This window comes from Elephas maximus, chromosome 6 (genome assembly GCF_024166365.1).
Source record: "Elephas maximus indicus isolate mEleMax1 chromosome 6, mEleMax1 primary haplotype, whole genome shotgun sequence".
Lineage (NCBI taxonomy): Eukaryota > Metazoa > Chordata > Mammalia > Proboscidea > Elephantidae > Elephas > Elephas maximus.
The window spans coordinates 106,681,472-106,697,841 of NC_064824.1; the positions used below are offsets into that span (position 1 = coordinate 106,681,472).

The 16,370-nt window shown below is 42.4% G+C and overlaps 1 protein-coding gene across 2 annotated transcripts in view; it reads right to left on the reverse strand.

Moving 5' to 3' along the window:
• Positions 1-332: 332 nt before the first annotated feature.
• PLEKHM3 (pleckstrin homology domain containing M3) overlaps positions 333-16,370 on the reverse strand; it is a 225,014-nt gene continuing 208,976 nt past the window's right edge. Inside the window, exon 8 of one of the 2 annotated variants that reach the window (XM_049887981.1) lies at positions 333-6,958. In XM_049887981.1, the coding sequence (XP_049743938.1) occupies positions 6,781-6,958 (178 nt within the window). In that variant the 3' untranslated portion in view covers positions 333-6,780. The remainder of the gene's footprint in view (positions 6,959-16,370) is intronic. The other variant, XR_007517936.1, reaches the window with a different exon arrangement.

A 16,370-nucleotide genomic window follows, 5' to 3' on the forward strand; every position in this document is an offset into this window, starting at 1 on the left:
TCTGAAAAGTGGGCTTCAGGAATGGCTTCAGTTTTGGGTTAGCAGAGCAGACGGGAGGCCATAGTTTCGGGGGTTCCTTCAGTCTCTGTCAGACTGGTAAGTCTGGTCTTATTATGTGAATTTGAATTCTATTCTACATTTTTCTCCTGCTCTGTCCAGGACTCTCTGTTGTGATCCCTGCCAGGTGGTTGTTGGTGGTAGCCGGGCATCATCTAGCTCTTGTGGTCTCAGGCTGGTGGAGTCTCTGGTAAGTCTCAAATTTTGACTTCGAATTAACATTCCGTTGGATTTTTACCATCCCCTCAAAAACAGTACTTGAATGAAGTCCTATAAACAGAGGAAGTACTTTTTGTATTGTTTATTGAGAGAGCAATATCTTTACACATTAAGAACTGGTGCACTTAAATTATGTGACACATGACCATAAAAACTAGGGGACTTGTCAGCAGTACAGCTTCAACTTTATATTATTACATTTACTGATACAAAACAATGATGTAAACCAAAATGTGGATAAGTTACGCCAAAACAAAAGGCAATACAATCCAGAAAACAGAAAGAACACACACACGAGTTAGCACATTAGCTATTACAAAACACAAGGTGATATGATAACCCGAGCCCCCAATTTTTTGTCGATCCTGTTCTGCATGAGTAGAAATACAGGAAAATGACACTGATGTGACCCAGGAATATAAGCACAAGCTGCGCAGAAGTCTTCTGCATCACCATGTTCAATACTCTTCGTTTATGTCCTAAGCATTTTCCCTCCTTTTAACTGTTCCTTAAGGACATATTTTTTCTTAAATCTTCTATGGTGGGCTGGTAGCTACTCACACTAAGATTCAGATATGTGACCAAAGCCAGAACTGAGGCCTCCAACAGGGAAAGCCTAACTCGCTAGCTCAGTGGACTGCCCACGCCACACACAGAGACATTTTTATCATAATTTATCCAAGAGGCTTCCCACTTCCCATTTGGAAAACAGCTGGAGAAACAAAAATAAAATATACAGTAAAGGAAAAGAAAATCTTCGTGTCTATGTAATTTCTGAACCTGAAAAAGGCTAAGTTCACTGACTTTACAGACTTCAATCTGGATAGCTGGTTTCCTTTCTACCCATTGGCCTTGGTGACATCATGACTTTCCCCTGAGTTTGATTAATGAAAGCAAACAAACAAAAAAAGAGTGATTAAAAAAAAAAAAAAACAGCATAATACAAAGTTAAAACATTATGTGGCTGTCTTTTGTATCTCCTGGTAAAAATGCCAATGGCTCTACAAAAAGCCAATGTTTGTATCGTCTACTTTAACAATTGTTTCCAGCAGGAACCCCTTTACTCATGAGGTTAAGGCACCAGGTTAGACAACGGTGAAAGGTCTGACATGCATCATGGAATATGCAGGCATTTTTTTTTATATAAAGAGCTGCCAGCAGGGAAGAAGCAAAGTGATCCATGTTTAGGCCAAGGGTCCTGCAGGCTTCAAGTGGGTCAGATAGATGAGAGTAGAAGCACTAGATGGTACTATAAGGCACTCCTACAGGGCAAAGTATCAAATGGGAAGGGCGACACAGAGGACTCACAGGCCCCAGTGGTCCACCAGCTGGTTTACTAGCCACGAAGCCTGAATCTGGGTTGGGGCTCAGGACAAGGAAGAGCAAAGGGAGGGGAGGGAGGCTAGTTTGCAGCTCTGTTGCTGAGAGTAGGAGGTAATCCTCACTGTGCTAAGAGTTTGCTGTAGGTGCTTGAATCTCCTACCCTGGGTGACAATAACTTCTCTCTGGACCTTTCTAAGAAGATAAGCAGCCAATGGCTTCTCTTCCCATAATGAGGAACCAAAGCAAAACAGCAATTCAATTTCCTCATTTGAGTTTAGCAATGCCTTTCATTACATCGGAGGTCACTTTACAAGGAAACTGCCACATAACATGATCACTTGGATCATCTTAAGTAAAACCCCAGTCAACTATAGGTGTGCTTAGGAGGATGGCCCATGCTTTTTTTTTTTTTTTTTTAAACTTTTACCTAGAGTTTAACAATGACTTGCATTTTACCTTAGCCATGCTCCCACTAAAACACACTAAAGAAAAACCTTCAAGTCAGAGATTTTTGAATCCAATGAAATTAGAATCTATAATAATGGACTCAAACATACCAATGATCGTGAAGATGGTACAGGACCAGGCAATTGTTTCGTTCTGTTATACATGAGGTTGCCATGAGTTGGTGCTGACTCAACCATAACTACCATCACCACCACAAACAACCAATAACAAGATCGCTGGGTGCTGGCACTTAACAGTTAAAACACCGTCCCACATGACAGAAATCACCATTTGTCTGTTTTAGATGAACTGAGCAGGTCTTATATCTCCCAACGCTGGATTCAACCTGCTGCAGTTAGTTCTCCTCCACTAGGGGTTACTAGTGAAGCTCCCACGTGCCTGTTATTAACAAGTATCAAGAAAAGGAAAACAGAGTACCGATACAATTCATGCCAAAGAGGAAGGTGCTCATTTCCTTCAGTTTTGCACAAAATTCTATACTTTTTCAGTGTAAGAAAACGACACAAAATTTAAGAAATAAAAGGTAATATTGCACATCTTTCTCTTTACCATGAGAAGTAAAAACAAAACAGAACAAAACAACAACAACCTCTCTGTTGACTCCAGGTAGAGTCAGAGTCAGGACCAGAAGATTGACTTCATAATCTAGGTATTTTCATAAAGTGCAGTAGATCTATGCAGATAAATAATCCTGTAGGAACATGTTGACAGCAGCATTGGCTTTGCCCTAAATTAGGAGCAGAGTGTGTCTCCATTTTCTCAGGTAACGCCTCCCCTTGAAGTTAAGTGTTCAGGGGGGCATCATGCTAGTCCCACCCTGACAAATTAGTTTACATATGACCTTTCTTGGCCAATGGGTAGAGAACAAATCCACAGATTGGGAAGCCCAGCCTTCTCGAGGAGGCACAAGAAACCTTCCTTCTTGGGTCAATGTCAGTGTGTACACGTGCAAAGACATAAACAGAGAGGCCAGGCTCCATCACAGGGCCTCACTGCAGCTTACCAAAGGTGCTTATGGCTCCTAGACCAGTTGCTGTCAAGTCAGCTCTGACTTATGGTGACCCCCAGTGTGTCAGAGCAGAGCTGTTCTCCATAGGGTTTTCGATGGCTGATTTTTCTTCTGAGGTGCCTTTGGGTGAACATGAACTGCCAATCTTTCGGTTAGCATGTTAACTATTTGTACCACCCAGGCACTACTAGAGTGATAGAAACACTGGTTCTCACCGCAGCTGGAAGGGAATCACAACAGCACAGTCCTTTTCAGGAGCCTGAAGGATGCCACTATATAGCACTAGATAGATTTGCTTTTTGGTGGAGGCCAAGTCCATAAGAAGCAAAAAGCCCCTGTCCTCTCAGCTAAACAAATGCTAAAGCTCCTAAAAAGACTATCCTTTAGCATTACAGATATGAAGATGACCATCAAAAGGTCCCCTGAAAAGGCAGTGAAGCAAATGGGAGAGATGACAGTTGACATGGTTTCATAGAAAGAGGCTTTCCATATTGGGGGAAAGTGACTCTGGAAGGAAAATGACTCCAATTCCACCTGGCTGCCTTTTGAGTACTTTGTAGCCTTCCTGCAGTGGTGCAAAGGGAGGTCTATTTTATGAACTGGCTTCTTTGCTGCAGGGTTAGATGCCAACATTTCACCAGGATTGGGCTGTCTCCCTCATGAGTTTCTGGCACTGAGAGGAGGGATTTCCTCAGGGCTACACCAGGGAATGGGCCTTTCAGTGAAAAGAGGTTCCCTGGAGTTGGCTGCCGGCTCCGGGAGGTTAACTGGCCACTTTCTTCTATGCCTTATGTGCAAGATATTTAATATGGGATGAAAAGTGGAACACGAGGAAAAGCAGGTATTAGCTGGGTCTCAGAGAGGTGGTAATCCACAGATTTGCCTTTGTGTCGAGTTTCTAAGCAATGGAACAATTACCTAACAGTACACCAAGTAATTTGTTAGGGAGGAAAACAGTAAGGGTGTTCATGTGCTCTAAGGCATTCTGGGCTGAAAACAGCAATTCCGAATTTCCATGGCAGACCTAACCCCTAAGCAGGCTCCACTCTGTCCGATCTGATTTGGGTGATGGTGGAGGAGAGCGTCGGTGTAGGCCTGTGGCCAGCACCAACCAGGTTGTCAGTGAGGTGTAAAACGGAGAGAAAACAGAAGCAGCTGGGACACAGTTCTAGTCCTGGGTAGCTGACTGTGATTGTACAGCTATTTTTTTTCCCCTTGAAAATAAGCAGAAAATGATGTGGGTGGAAAGTTCTCCCTAGGAGTTCACAGGGACGGCTAATATGTAGCAAGGCCCTCTGAATGGGCACTGGTGAAAGCAAAGACATTTAGAACAGGGATCCAGAATTTCACCCTTGACTTTGGCAGGGCTGACCCTGGGGGCATGTCAGCTGGGACAGGAAATTCTGTGCAGACAGTAAACGTGTTGGAAAGGAGGAGATAGCCCTGCACTTAAGGTCTCCAAATGCAGCGTGCTAGGGACGACCTCACTGCAGTCAGGATCACAGACGCATTAATTACAGCAGAGGCAAAAGTAAGCCACAGTGCTGGGAGCTGGGGGCGGAGGGAGAAGGCACTCTGCCATCGGAGTGCATCTGGTTTAGAGTAAGCAGGTCTATAATTCTCTTGTGAAAGATCATGTTCTGCTATCTTCTCTGAGACTGGAAAATATAAATACTGCATTTCATGAAGGGGAGGAGGAAAAAGGAGATGATCAAATTTGTTTGCCTGTTTGCCAAGTGCTCCTTTGAAATTTTCCACCCTTTCTCTTTGCATGCAACGTTATAACTAAAATGGAGCGGGGGCGGGGGGCAACCTGTTTTTCCAAGAGTAAGAGGCACCATAAGGCTTCTTATGACTAGGCCCTGCCCTTTAACAAGTTGTCATGCCTTGGTGACAGCTACTGGATAATCAGAAAACAAATGCATTGGGGCGAGCTACTAAGTGGAAATGTGTGGTTCGGGCCAAAGGACCCGGCACGGGTCAAGGGGTGAAATGCCCACATCTACCCTCTGCACAAAAGTCATGTGAAATGCCACATCTCTAAACGGATGGAGGTGGCAGGAGTTGGGATCTACAGTGAGCAAGGTGTGGGAGAAAGGAGAGATGGGTTAAATGTGCCATGTACTTTGTGAGCCACGGATTCTCCAGATCCTAATGGTGAAACTATCAAACCACAAAGACGTTGAAGGCATCTGCTCAGTGGTGAAACATACATGATCTGCTCATAGACGCTATTGTGAATTGTTTCAATTTAAACATATTTTTCTGTTTTAGAAAGAGGTAAGGTAGAAGGAATGGGAACCATTGGGTTTCTAGTGCCACCCCTCTCGCCATTTTGGTCACAGCGACTGCCATGCTGGCTCTTACAAGGGCACTGCAGTGGGAGACCACAACTCTGCAAATAGCAAAGCAACTAATTATATTTTTTATTTATATTCTATCACTTATTTAGCTTTTTTGTTTTACTTTAAGGTGGCAATGATATATTCGTGGATATATATATATACTTTTAAACAACATTAGGTTTAATTCATTATTTATAATTCTAAGTTTGGTATTTTCTTAATAGCCTAAAGTTGGTACTTTGAAGTTCCATGTTACTCTGATTTTTTAAACAATAAAAAAAAGCAAGTGAGAGTTGAAGTGGTTAAACTGATAAATGAAACATCAAAACGAAACTGCAGTGAAGAAAATGAATAGGTAGGAATTACACGATTCTGTGAAAAGAAATCAAAGACCGTCTCTTGGAGTGTATGCACCACATACCCTCTCTACCAGTGTTTAACAACAATTCTAGGAAATTTCCTCAGGCCAGCACCGTTAAAAAAGCATAAATAATCACCCACAAACCCTTGGAAAACTGTTATTAAGAGAGCCATGTTTCCACCCTGGCAATATGGTGGACAGTCCCATCATTAGGCAGGTGTTGGGATTTGTACCAGCAAACAGACCGATAACATGGAGTTATTGGTCGCAGAGATCCCTTCTCTTCTCAGGAAAAAAGAAACTTTCTGAGATTAATTTCAAAGCCAGAACCAGCTCTCCTCATAAATTAGGGGCGCATGCTTTCTGTCAGAGGGAGCTCGTACCCCTGGCTTCCAAGCCATTCCGCTCTTTGCGTGACCCCCACCTCCGCAGTAGAAACCGAGGAGAGACAGAGCCAAGGACACCAAGTCCTGGATCTAGAAGTCATTCCTGTGTTTTGAAGATTTTCTTATGAAACAGATGGTGGCGGGTGCTTGCCTCAGTTACCTCAGCTTCTGAGGAGGCTAAAAATAAATAACACAAAAATAACCCAAATCTCTGTCATTCTGCCGGAAATGTTTCCTCCTGTGTTCTGTGTAATAAGATGGTCCGAGAGCCAAAAAAACAAAAAAAAAAAGTCTGAACTATTAAGCATAGTGTGTAAACCACGTTTTGCTTGGGAGCAAGCAGCTGAAATTCACAGCTAAGTGTAAGTCAGCGATTGTTGTTTTGTTTTTTTTTTTTGAGCTGCAAAGGCTCCACGGACCTTTCAGACAATGACTTATACAGAGTATACGTATAGGACGTATATATATGTATATATATATAAATATATATCTATATCTAGCTGAAGAATAGACACACTCTTCTTCCCATAGGGTCTAACTGGCTAGTTAGGGAGCCACTCAGGGCTGATGGATCATTGCTAAGTGAATCTCTGGCCTGGGGGTCCTGCCGGGTCAGGTGCTCTGGTAGGACAGCTCAAACATGTTGCAAGCCTCCTCCAGACTCTCGTCCATGTTCAGCCTCCGCCAGAAAGACTTCTGCTTCTTCTGCAGTTCTCGGCGGACACACCTCGGGCAGGGGACAGACTTTTCTTTGCATTCAGAATGGAAAACGGCTCCACAGCTTTCACACCTGTAAAAGCCAAGCACGGATACGATGAGCAAGAATAAAATGAGCCAGAGACAAACACAACCACTTGAAGCGTGGAAGACACTTCCTTCTGGAGCAAGTAGGGCCGTAATATGTTATTCTGGACAACCCCACCACTGGGAAGTGACTCATAGGAATGGTCTGTTTTCTTTTCCAAAATGCTCAAGGTTGACATTCACTTGAAAAACATTTTTTTTTTTCCTTTCTGATTAGAACTAGCCTGGGGAGAGGCTATGGCTTATGAGTGGAGGGGAATCAATAGTCATTCAGCAACTCTGTGATTAAGGTGACAATGGACAGGGTACGGAAGCCCTGCGTGCTAGTGTCCTTTCCACTGAGAAAAGCGTGTGGTCGTGACTCCAGATGAAGTGACAGAAAATGAGGGTGAAGTGACTTGCCAACTGAAAAAGCTCCATACGCCAATGGCAACCCGAGAGTTTCAATTTACATCTGTGGAAACGTAGCTTTCTACTTCAGTTATCATGAGCTCAGTGGTTCCCTGTTAACTCACTATCTTTATCTGACAGTTTGAAAAGGTAAAATGACAGATTTTCATTTTTTGAATTATATGCTGTGCTCTATTACTCTTACAAGTTAAAAAATAAAAATTAGAGAAAATCTTCCACCTGACAGTCTACCTTTGTAACATAACTTGGAGCAATAAAACATGTGAGAGCAAAGAAGAAAAAAAAAATTTTTTAAACCAAAGAGATACTCTAATTTATAGAGAGGAGACATTCCAGGCAGATGACTAGTTTGTTGTTCAGCTTAGTGGAAACCTGCACAGGAGTCTGAACAGCTTGTTTTTACAGCAAAGTTTTTAATAATGAATAACTGACAAACACAACTAAAGCGGCTCGAGTGGGTGGCTTGGCAATATGGATTAAGTTCTCATCCTTCCACACGTGAGTGACAAGCAGCTTTTACCTGGTCCCAGGAGCCCAGGGAATCGGGGCTGCATGATTTTGTTCAACCAGCATCATCCCAGGAGGGTCTATCGGGGACTGGGCGCCAAGAGGGCTATGGGAGGAACCAGTCCTCAGGGCTCAGCCTGATGCTTCTTTTGCGTTTCTGATAGTATCTGGGCTTGAGTCTTGGGCATAGGATGGCCTTTAGGGCACCATTCCTAGCCTGCCACTGACTTGTCCTTGACACCATTCAGAATTCAGAGGACTTGGCTAAAGAAGGATCTTCACACCCACCTTGGTACCCTGGACCAAAGGCAGCAACTTGGAAGGACAGATGCTGTGGGGTTGGGGGTTGCTATACCAGCTGATAGATGGCGAGACAGGAGCTTCACTGCACCCAGCAGTTTCTGCTCCAGTACAGCTCTTTGGGCCAAGAGAAATGCAGTGGTTGGGATAGCAGGCAAGGAGTTAGATGGCTGTGACTTCAAATAACTTAATGGCTGTATGACCTTGAGCAAGTTACTTCATCTCTCTGAGCCTCAGTTTCCACATCTGCTACACAGAGATAACATTAGGGCCCATCCCCTAGGGGTGTTGTAAGGCTCAGGTGGGATAACAGATAAAGCATTTAGCACAGTTCCTGATACATGGTAAGGGTTTAATCATAAAGCCAAAACTGCTCCTCCCAGCATGCCCCTCAGGCTGCCTGCTGCCTTTCTGGGTGTCATCATGTCAACCTGACTTCTCCTATGCCACCACAGTGACTTGAGGACATTTCAAACAAGTCCATCACTTCACAGACGAAGTGAGTCCAAGAGGGCAAGTGATTGTCTTGGAGGGACACAGTGAGTTGAGGACAGAGTTGTGATGAGAACTCAGGGATCGTGGCAGCGCAGCCATGGCTCTTCCTCAGCTCCATGCTGCTGCTGAAGGCTGTTCATCTGAGCCACAATGTAGGGAAACATGGGGTTCCCAGTTGGAATAAAACCAAAACCAAACTCATTGCTACTGATTCCGACTCATAGTCACCCTACAGGACAAAGCAGAACTGCCCCCTAGGGTTCCCAAAGTGCAGGTGGCACCAGTTGCAGTACCTGTGTTCAAATCCCAGCTCTTTCTTTTCAGCTGAGTGATTTTGGGTAGGTTATTTACTCTCTTGGTGCTTTGGTCTCCTCCATTGTAAAATGCTGCTAACAACGGCCTCCTTCCTACTCACTGGTCGCTCTGAGACTAGAATGGCAAATGTATGTGGAAGGACCAAGCAAACAGTGAAATGCTCTACAGAACAGGTCAGTGTGACCCTACCTCTCACCAGTGACTCTATTACCTGCCTCCTTGACACTTCTCAGGGCAGTCAACACAGCAGGGTCACCTCTAGCATCTCTCTTCCCAGCCCTCTCCCTCCTTCCGGGGAAGATGAAGGTCAGACTCAGGTCCCCAGTGCCTCTCTTTCCTGGGCCAGCCCCTCCCCAGTGGCAGTGGCTTTGTCCCCAATGAGTCACACCTCCATAACCTCCTATCACTAGCCTGACACTAATGGTAGCTTTATCAAATAAATTTCCTCCTTCTTGCCCCCTTTGCCCTGCTGGGTTAGTCAGTGATTTATACACCTTGGGATGTTGCCCTAGGGCAGTGATTGATAAGGAGAAAAATGCTGGGTTCCTTCAGTACCACTCCCTTATCTCTACTGATACCAGAACCCCAGTGAGTGAAGCCATTGAGTCTTATCAGATATTTTTGGTGCAACAAACACCCATGGGGTGATGCAGGGCCCAAGTGCACCTGCTCTTTCTAGCCAAAGGTCAGTAACTGAAAAAAGTATGAGATAAAAAATTAATGACTTCAAAATAGAACCAAGCCCTATTTTCTAGCAATTTGTACTCCAGCAGGCATCTTTTGAACTGTATAATGGATAGACTGATCAAACAATGGCCTTCCCAAATTCAGAGAATCTACCGTTAATCCCCTCCCCTACTTTTTATTTTTTTTTTTTTGTGCTTTAGGTAAAAGTTTATAGCTCAAGTTAATTTCTCAAAAATTTACATACATATTGTTTTGTGACATTAGTTGCAATCCCCACAATGTGACAGAACACTCCCCTTTTCCACCCCTGGGTTCCCTGTGTCCATTGGTTCAGTTCCTGTCCCTTCCTCCCATATTCTCTTTGAAGGAAAAGAATAAGGGCAGGGAAAGAAAGGCGGAAGAGAAACTGTTCTCTTACATAAAATTTATGGCACTCTGTAATAAAAATGTAATGTGCAGGAAAAAAGAAAGTATTTCCATTAAAAAAAAAAACGCAATAAGCTGTGCTTCTCTTCAAGAACAGGAATGCTGAAGACTGCAACAGGCAATGAAAGAAGAATGTCCTTTCAGAGTTCCTGAGTGATCAATCACATGAAATCCAGCATCTCCACATCTGAGTCACCCCGTCCCGGCAATCAGTAGTGACACTGCTCTCTGGTTGTTGCTGCACACCACAGAGAACACGCACCACAGAGAACACACACCACAGAGAACACACACCACAGAGAAGAAAGGCCTCGTGTCCTCTCTTTGCTGTGTCCTAGACAATGCAAAAGCAGGGAAACATATTTGCTATTGACCAAAGCCATCAATGGGTTTTTCCTGAAAACATTCAGTGCTTCCCTTGATCCAGGGACCTCAACCTCAGCACTACTGACATTTGGGGCTGGAGAGTTCTTTTTGTTGTCAGGGGGTCGTCCTGTGCATTGTAGGATGAATGTTAGCAACATCCTGGGCCTCTATCTATCCAGTAGGGACGCAAATTCTGCTTGTGTGAAAGCTCTAGGGCCCAATGGTACTAATTATTTATGTATGCCCTGAGAAAGTGGTCTCATTCCAGGCCTCCATATTGAGGCAATACAAATCTCACTCTGCATCTTAGTAAACGCACCACGTAATGAGAAATTTTATGAACTGTCCTTGACCTAAAAATTAGCTTAGTGACCCATGGCAAGTGATGGAGAAATTCGTAACCTACAGATTTAATAGTTAACTGCCCAGAGATTGGGCAAAAATGATGTTCTTATTACAGCTATCAAAACCAAGAAAACCAACCTGCTAGAAACTAACAGAACTAAATACGTGCAGGGAGAAAAGGTTTGCTTCTCTAATATGGCAAAGAAGCAAGAATTCCTGGCTGCAGACAGTTTCCTGTTCTAGAATGTTGATGGTGTGAGACCAATTAGAGACAGGCTCGATGACTTTGCACCATTCCCGATACCAGCTGCACACAAGGAGGTCACAGGAAACTGCTATAGGCCCCTGCCCCAAGCTGAGGTCACTGAAATGCTTCTGCTCTGTTCATGTTTGGTTCTTCTCCTGCTGCGTTTTTATTTTTGGCTCAGGCAATGGCCTCAGATATTTCACTTGGATGGAAATTGAGGCTTCAGTTGGGCTGGATCTTTGACAAGCAAGAGGACAGACTCGCAGAACAGGGCAGAGCTTTGGCTTTGGCTGATTTCCACTCTGCAGAAGCCACAGTGAAAAGGGTGGGGTACAGAAATAAATGCATATTATCAGGCATGCGAGTGCGGTTTCGTGTATGGCTACTATGTAAGGCACCTCATATGGCCACTAGCTATTATTGGTTTTTCCAAGAAGCCAAGATGATTATTTAAATCTTTTAGCTAAGGGAGGTAGTTATTGGGGCCTAGTTATTTTAATGTTTTGAGTTGGTGTTTTCTTCTGTTATTGTGTAAGTAAATACCCATAAGCAAACGGTTTGTAATTTGCTTAAATAGGAAATCGGCCAAAATGGTAGTGTTTGTCTGCATGGATGTATATGCGCTATATATGTACTTACATATATATGTATGCTGTTCAGAAGGAGAGTATATGGAATATGTTACTTAAACATTCTAAGGTGAAATGAATTAAACATGATTTAAACAAATGGTAAGATTTAACATATCCACGGGGCGGGGCGGGGGAGGATAGGAGGTTAAAAGAGTCCCTGGGTGGTGTAAAGTTACCATGCTCTGAGTCCCCTCAGAGGCACCTCGGAAGAAAGGGCTGGAAATCCACTTCCAAAAAAATCAGCCATTGAAAACCCTGTGGAGCACAGTTGAATCTACTCTGACATACATGGGGTGCCATGAGTCAGAATTGATGGCAACTTTTTCTTTTTAAGGGGTTAAAATAAAGTTTAATGCGATTTCAGTAAGAAACTAAGTTATGATTGGCGCTGATGGCTGAGGAAAGAGAGAGTCCAAGTTTCACAGCCTCTGTCTGGAGGAGCGCCACCTCCAGTCAGGCCTTGTGCCAGGTTTACCAGAAATCCAAACCAAAAAAACCCATTGCTGTCGAGCTAATTCTGACTCAGTGACCCTATAGGACAGAGTAGAACTGCAAGGAGTGGCTGGTGGATCTGAACTGCCAACCTTTTTCGGTTAGCAGCGGAGCTCTTAACCACTGCTCCACCAGGGATCCACGAGATCCAAACTCTGCAAATTTCCCTCTACTCTGCGGAGCAGGGCACAGGCTCCCGAAGGAGCAGGCAGGATGGGAAGCGGTTTAGAAATGCTAAATTTCATAACTGTGGATCCTTGCAGAGCAAAGAATGTACTACCTTCGTATCACATTTGGTATTGTTCATTGTGGTTTTTTTTTTTTCTTTTTTGTCTGGGAGCAAGGGGGTGAGGGTGAGGGCTAAAAAATAATCCATATGATTTGACTGGAATTATATGAGATTGGAAAAGATCTAGCTCCTTTGGCCAAATGTCTGGTAGATTTAGGTGTGTATGTGCTAGTTTGTAAAGCTAACCCAATAGTTTTGAATAGTAAGTGCAAATATACCAAAAAAGCCCAAACTGGTTGCTGTCAAGTTGAATCCGATTCATAGCAACCATATAGGACAGAGCAGAGCTGCTACATAGGGTTCCCAAGGAGCGCCTGGTGGATTCAAACTGCTGACCTTTTGGTTAGCGGACAAACTCTTGACCACTATACCACCAGGGTTCCCAAATGTACTAACATTAAAATTGTAAAATTAGACATTTAAATTAGGCAACATCTATATAGCCCTTTCCCCTATATTTAAATAATTATATATTTTTAAATCATTTAAATAGCTCTCTGAGCTAGGTAATTTTTCCCATTTTTTTTTTTCATATATGAATGAATGAATAGGTAAATAGCATATAACATAACACAACATAATTGGTGGCTTATCTGGTCCAAAGCTAGTAAGTGGGTGATCAACTTTGGGATGGACTTGATTCGTCTTCTAACTTGAAATCTGGCCCTCTTCCCCACTGTACTAGCTACATGGTCCTTTAAGTTATTCAACACGTCGTCGTCCCCAAATACCTGCTAAGACCCAAAGCTGGGAAGAACAACTGGTATGCTCTGTAATGATCGTTTTATTTACCCTTTAATCCCCAGAGTTAATTAAGGAAGGTTTTTCTCTGATTGTAATCTACAAAGCATCTGGCTTTCACAGGTCTTGTACTTTTAGTTTGTAAACCAAGCTCGGCTAACACCTTTGACAAAAGCTTTAAAATCTTGGCTTTGAAATAGAATGCAAACAGGGTTAATGAATTCATTTGTTAATTTTGCTACCCTACTGGGGACATTAACTACTGTTATCTTTCGTGCAAATGCTTAATTTAGTGCTTCTTGCTAATTTGTTGATGGTGACAGAACTTCTCATTAATACTCTATGTATGTGTATAAAATCATAATAGATTCAGCCTGGATGAAATGCTTTTTTTTTGAGTTTTGACACTTTTAAGTTTTTATTTTATGGTCCACCTAGCAGTTAATATAATTTTCAAAAAACAAATATCCATCTTTTCTTCGGATTACTTTAGGAAAGTTCTGTTTAATATTAGAGAAAGTAAAGAAACTGCATAAGGGTTTAAATTTTTTTTATAACTTCTGGAAAAAGGTAGAATATAATTGTGGCACACAGAATTACAGACACAAGTAATAGTTTTCTTAAAAAATTCCTAAACTAGCCCAAGAACCCAAGAGATGTTTAGATATGTCTTGCTACATCTAAGACAATGGCGGTAAATATAAGCATATTATTAGGCACAATTACAAACATTATCTTGGCTTACATATGTACTTTCCTTGATTGACCAGTCTTTTTTTTACACAAAAACTGAAAATGTTAACTGTCAAATTTTTGAAGTAAGCCTCTTAAAAAGAAATAATAATTTATAAGGATGAAACATATCTAAGACTCTAAATGGGACTCTATTTAACATCTTACATTTTAGCTCCTCAAAGTACTAAGAGAACATAAACCCGTTGCTGTTGAGCTGATTCCGAACCGTAGTGACCCTATAGGACACAGCAGAACTCCCCCACAGGGTTTCCAAGGGATGGTTGGTGAATTTGAACTGCTGACCTTTTGGTTAGCAGCCAAGCTGTTAACCACTGTGCCACCAGGGCTCCAAAACACATAACAGAGCCAAAATAAAAGAAAATTTCAAGCATGGGTATGTTAGAAAATGCAAAAAAGTCCAGAAGATAAGCCTCATCTGATTTTATGACCAGCAATATTTACTTTAGTTGCTCAGGAATAAGTTATTGATGTAAAAATTTAGAAGGAGAAAGACATTCAAGTAAATGACCCGAAGTGTTTTGTGTTTATAAATTTTTGTGCCAGTTATCATTAGTTTAGATTGTTGCCTTATTTATCTTTTTCTTACCAATACAATTTCCTTAACAAGATGGTATTACATATTTTCTAATACTCAATTTGCTCTAGGCCAGTGGTCCTCAAAGTTTGGTCCCTGGATCAGCAAAGTCAGCATCACCTCAAAACTTGTTAGAAATGCAAATTATCGTGTCCTTCTCCAACTTACTGAATCATAAACTCTTGAGTGGGGACGAGCAATTTGTTTTAACAAGCCCTCCAGGGGACTCTGATAAACGCAAATGTTTGAGAACCACTTTTCTAAGCCAATCGTTTCCAAAGACAGCAAAACCAAAAAACCAAACCCACTGCCGTCGAGTTGATTCTGACTCATAGTGACCCTATAGGACAGAGTAGAACTGCCCCATAGAGTTTCCAAGGAGTGCCTGGCGGATTCAAACTGCCAACCTCTTGGTTAGCAGCCATAGCACTTAACCACTATACCAACAGGGTTTCCAAAGACAGCAAGGCTCTTATTTTTCACGTAATACCCTTAGAACAGCGAGGCATCGGTGGTTCAGTGGTAGGATTCTCCCCTTCCATGGGTTCGATTCCTGGCCTATGCACCTCGTGTGCAGCTACCAACCATCTGTCAGTGGAAGCCTTGTGTTGCTATGGTGCTGAATAGCTTCTAGCTTATCAACATGGACTAGGAAGAAAGGTCTAGTGATCTATTTCTAAAAATCAGACAGGAGTCTGATCCGCAACTGATCATGGCGTTGGCATAGAACCTACAGCATTTTGTTCCACTGTGCATAAGGTTGCCATGAGTCAGGGTCAACTCAATGGCGGCTAACAACAACAAAAACAGCATATTTAGAACAAAAATGTGGACTTTGCAAAATAAAAATAGTGATAATAACTAATGTTTTTATATAAAGCTTTACATTTCAAATCTATTAAGATTTTTTCCTATTTAATAGGTAAAAAATCTCATTTTATTTTGTTTTCTTTAATTACAAGTAATACTAAGTTGCTTTTGTGTTGTTGTTGTTGTTAACTTAGGTGCCATTAAGTCGCCTCTGACTCATAGCAAACCCATGTACAACAGAACAAAACACTGCCTGGTCCTGTGCCATACTCATAATCACTGTTATGCTCAAGCCCATTGTTGCAGCCACTGTGTCGATCCATCTCATTGAGGGTCTTCTTTTTCACTGACGCTTTACTTTACCAAATATGATGTCCTTCTCCAGGACTGATCCCTCCTGACAACATGTCCAAAGTATGTAAGACGTAGTCTCGCCATCCTTGCTTCTAAGGAGCATTCTGGTTGTACTTCTTCCAAGACAGATTTGTTTGTTCTTTTAGCAGTCCGCGGTATATTCAATATTCTTCGCCAACACCACAATTCGAAGGCATCAATTCTTCTTTGATCTTCTTCATTCATCGTCCCGCTTTCGTATGCGTAGGAGGCGAATGAAAACACCACGGCTTTGGTCAAGCACACCTTAGTCTTCAAGGTGACATCTTCACTTTTCGATACTTTGAAGCAGTCTTTTGCAGCAGATTTGCCCAATGCAACGTGTCTTTTGATTTCTTGACTGCTGCCTCCATGGGTATTGATTGTGGATCCAAGTAAAATGAAATCCTTGACAACTTCAATCTTTTCCTCATTTATCGTGATGTTGCATATTGGTCCAGTTGTGAGAATTTTTGTTTTCTTTACGTTGAGGTATAATCCACACTGAAGGCTGTGGTCTTTGATCTTCATCAGTAAGTACTTCAACTCCTCTTCACTTTCAGCAAGCAGGCTTGTGACATCTGCATAATGTAGGTTGTTAGTCTTCCTCCAATCCTATGCCCCACTCTTCTT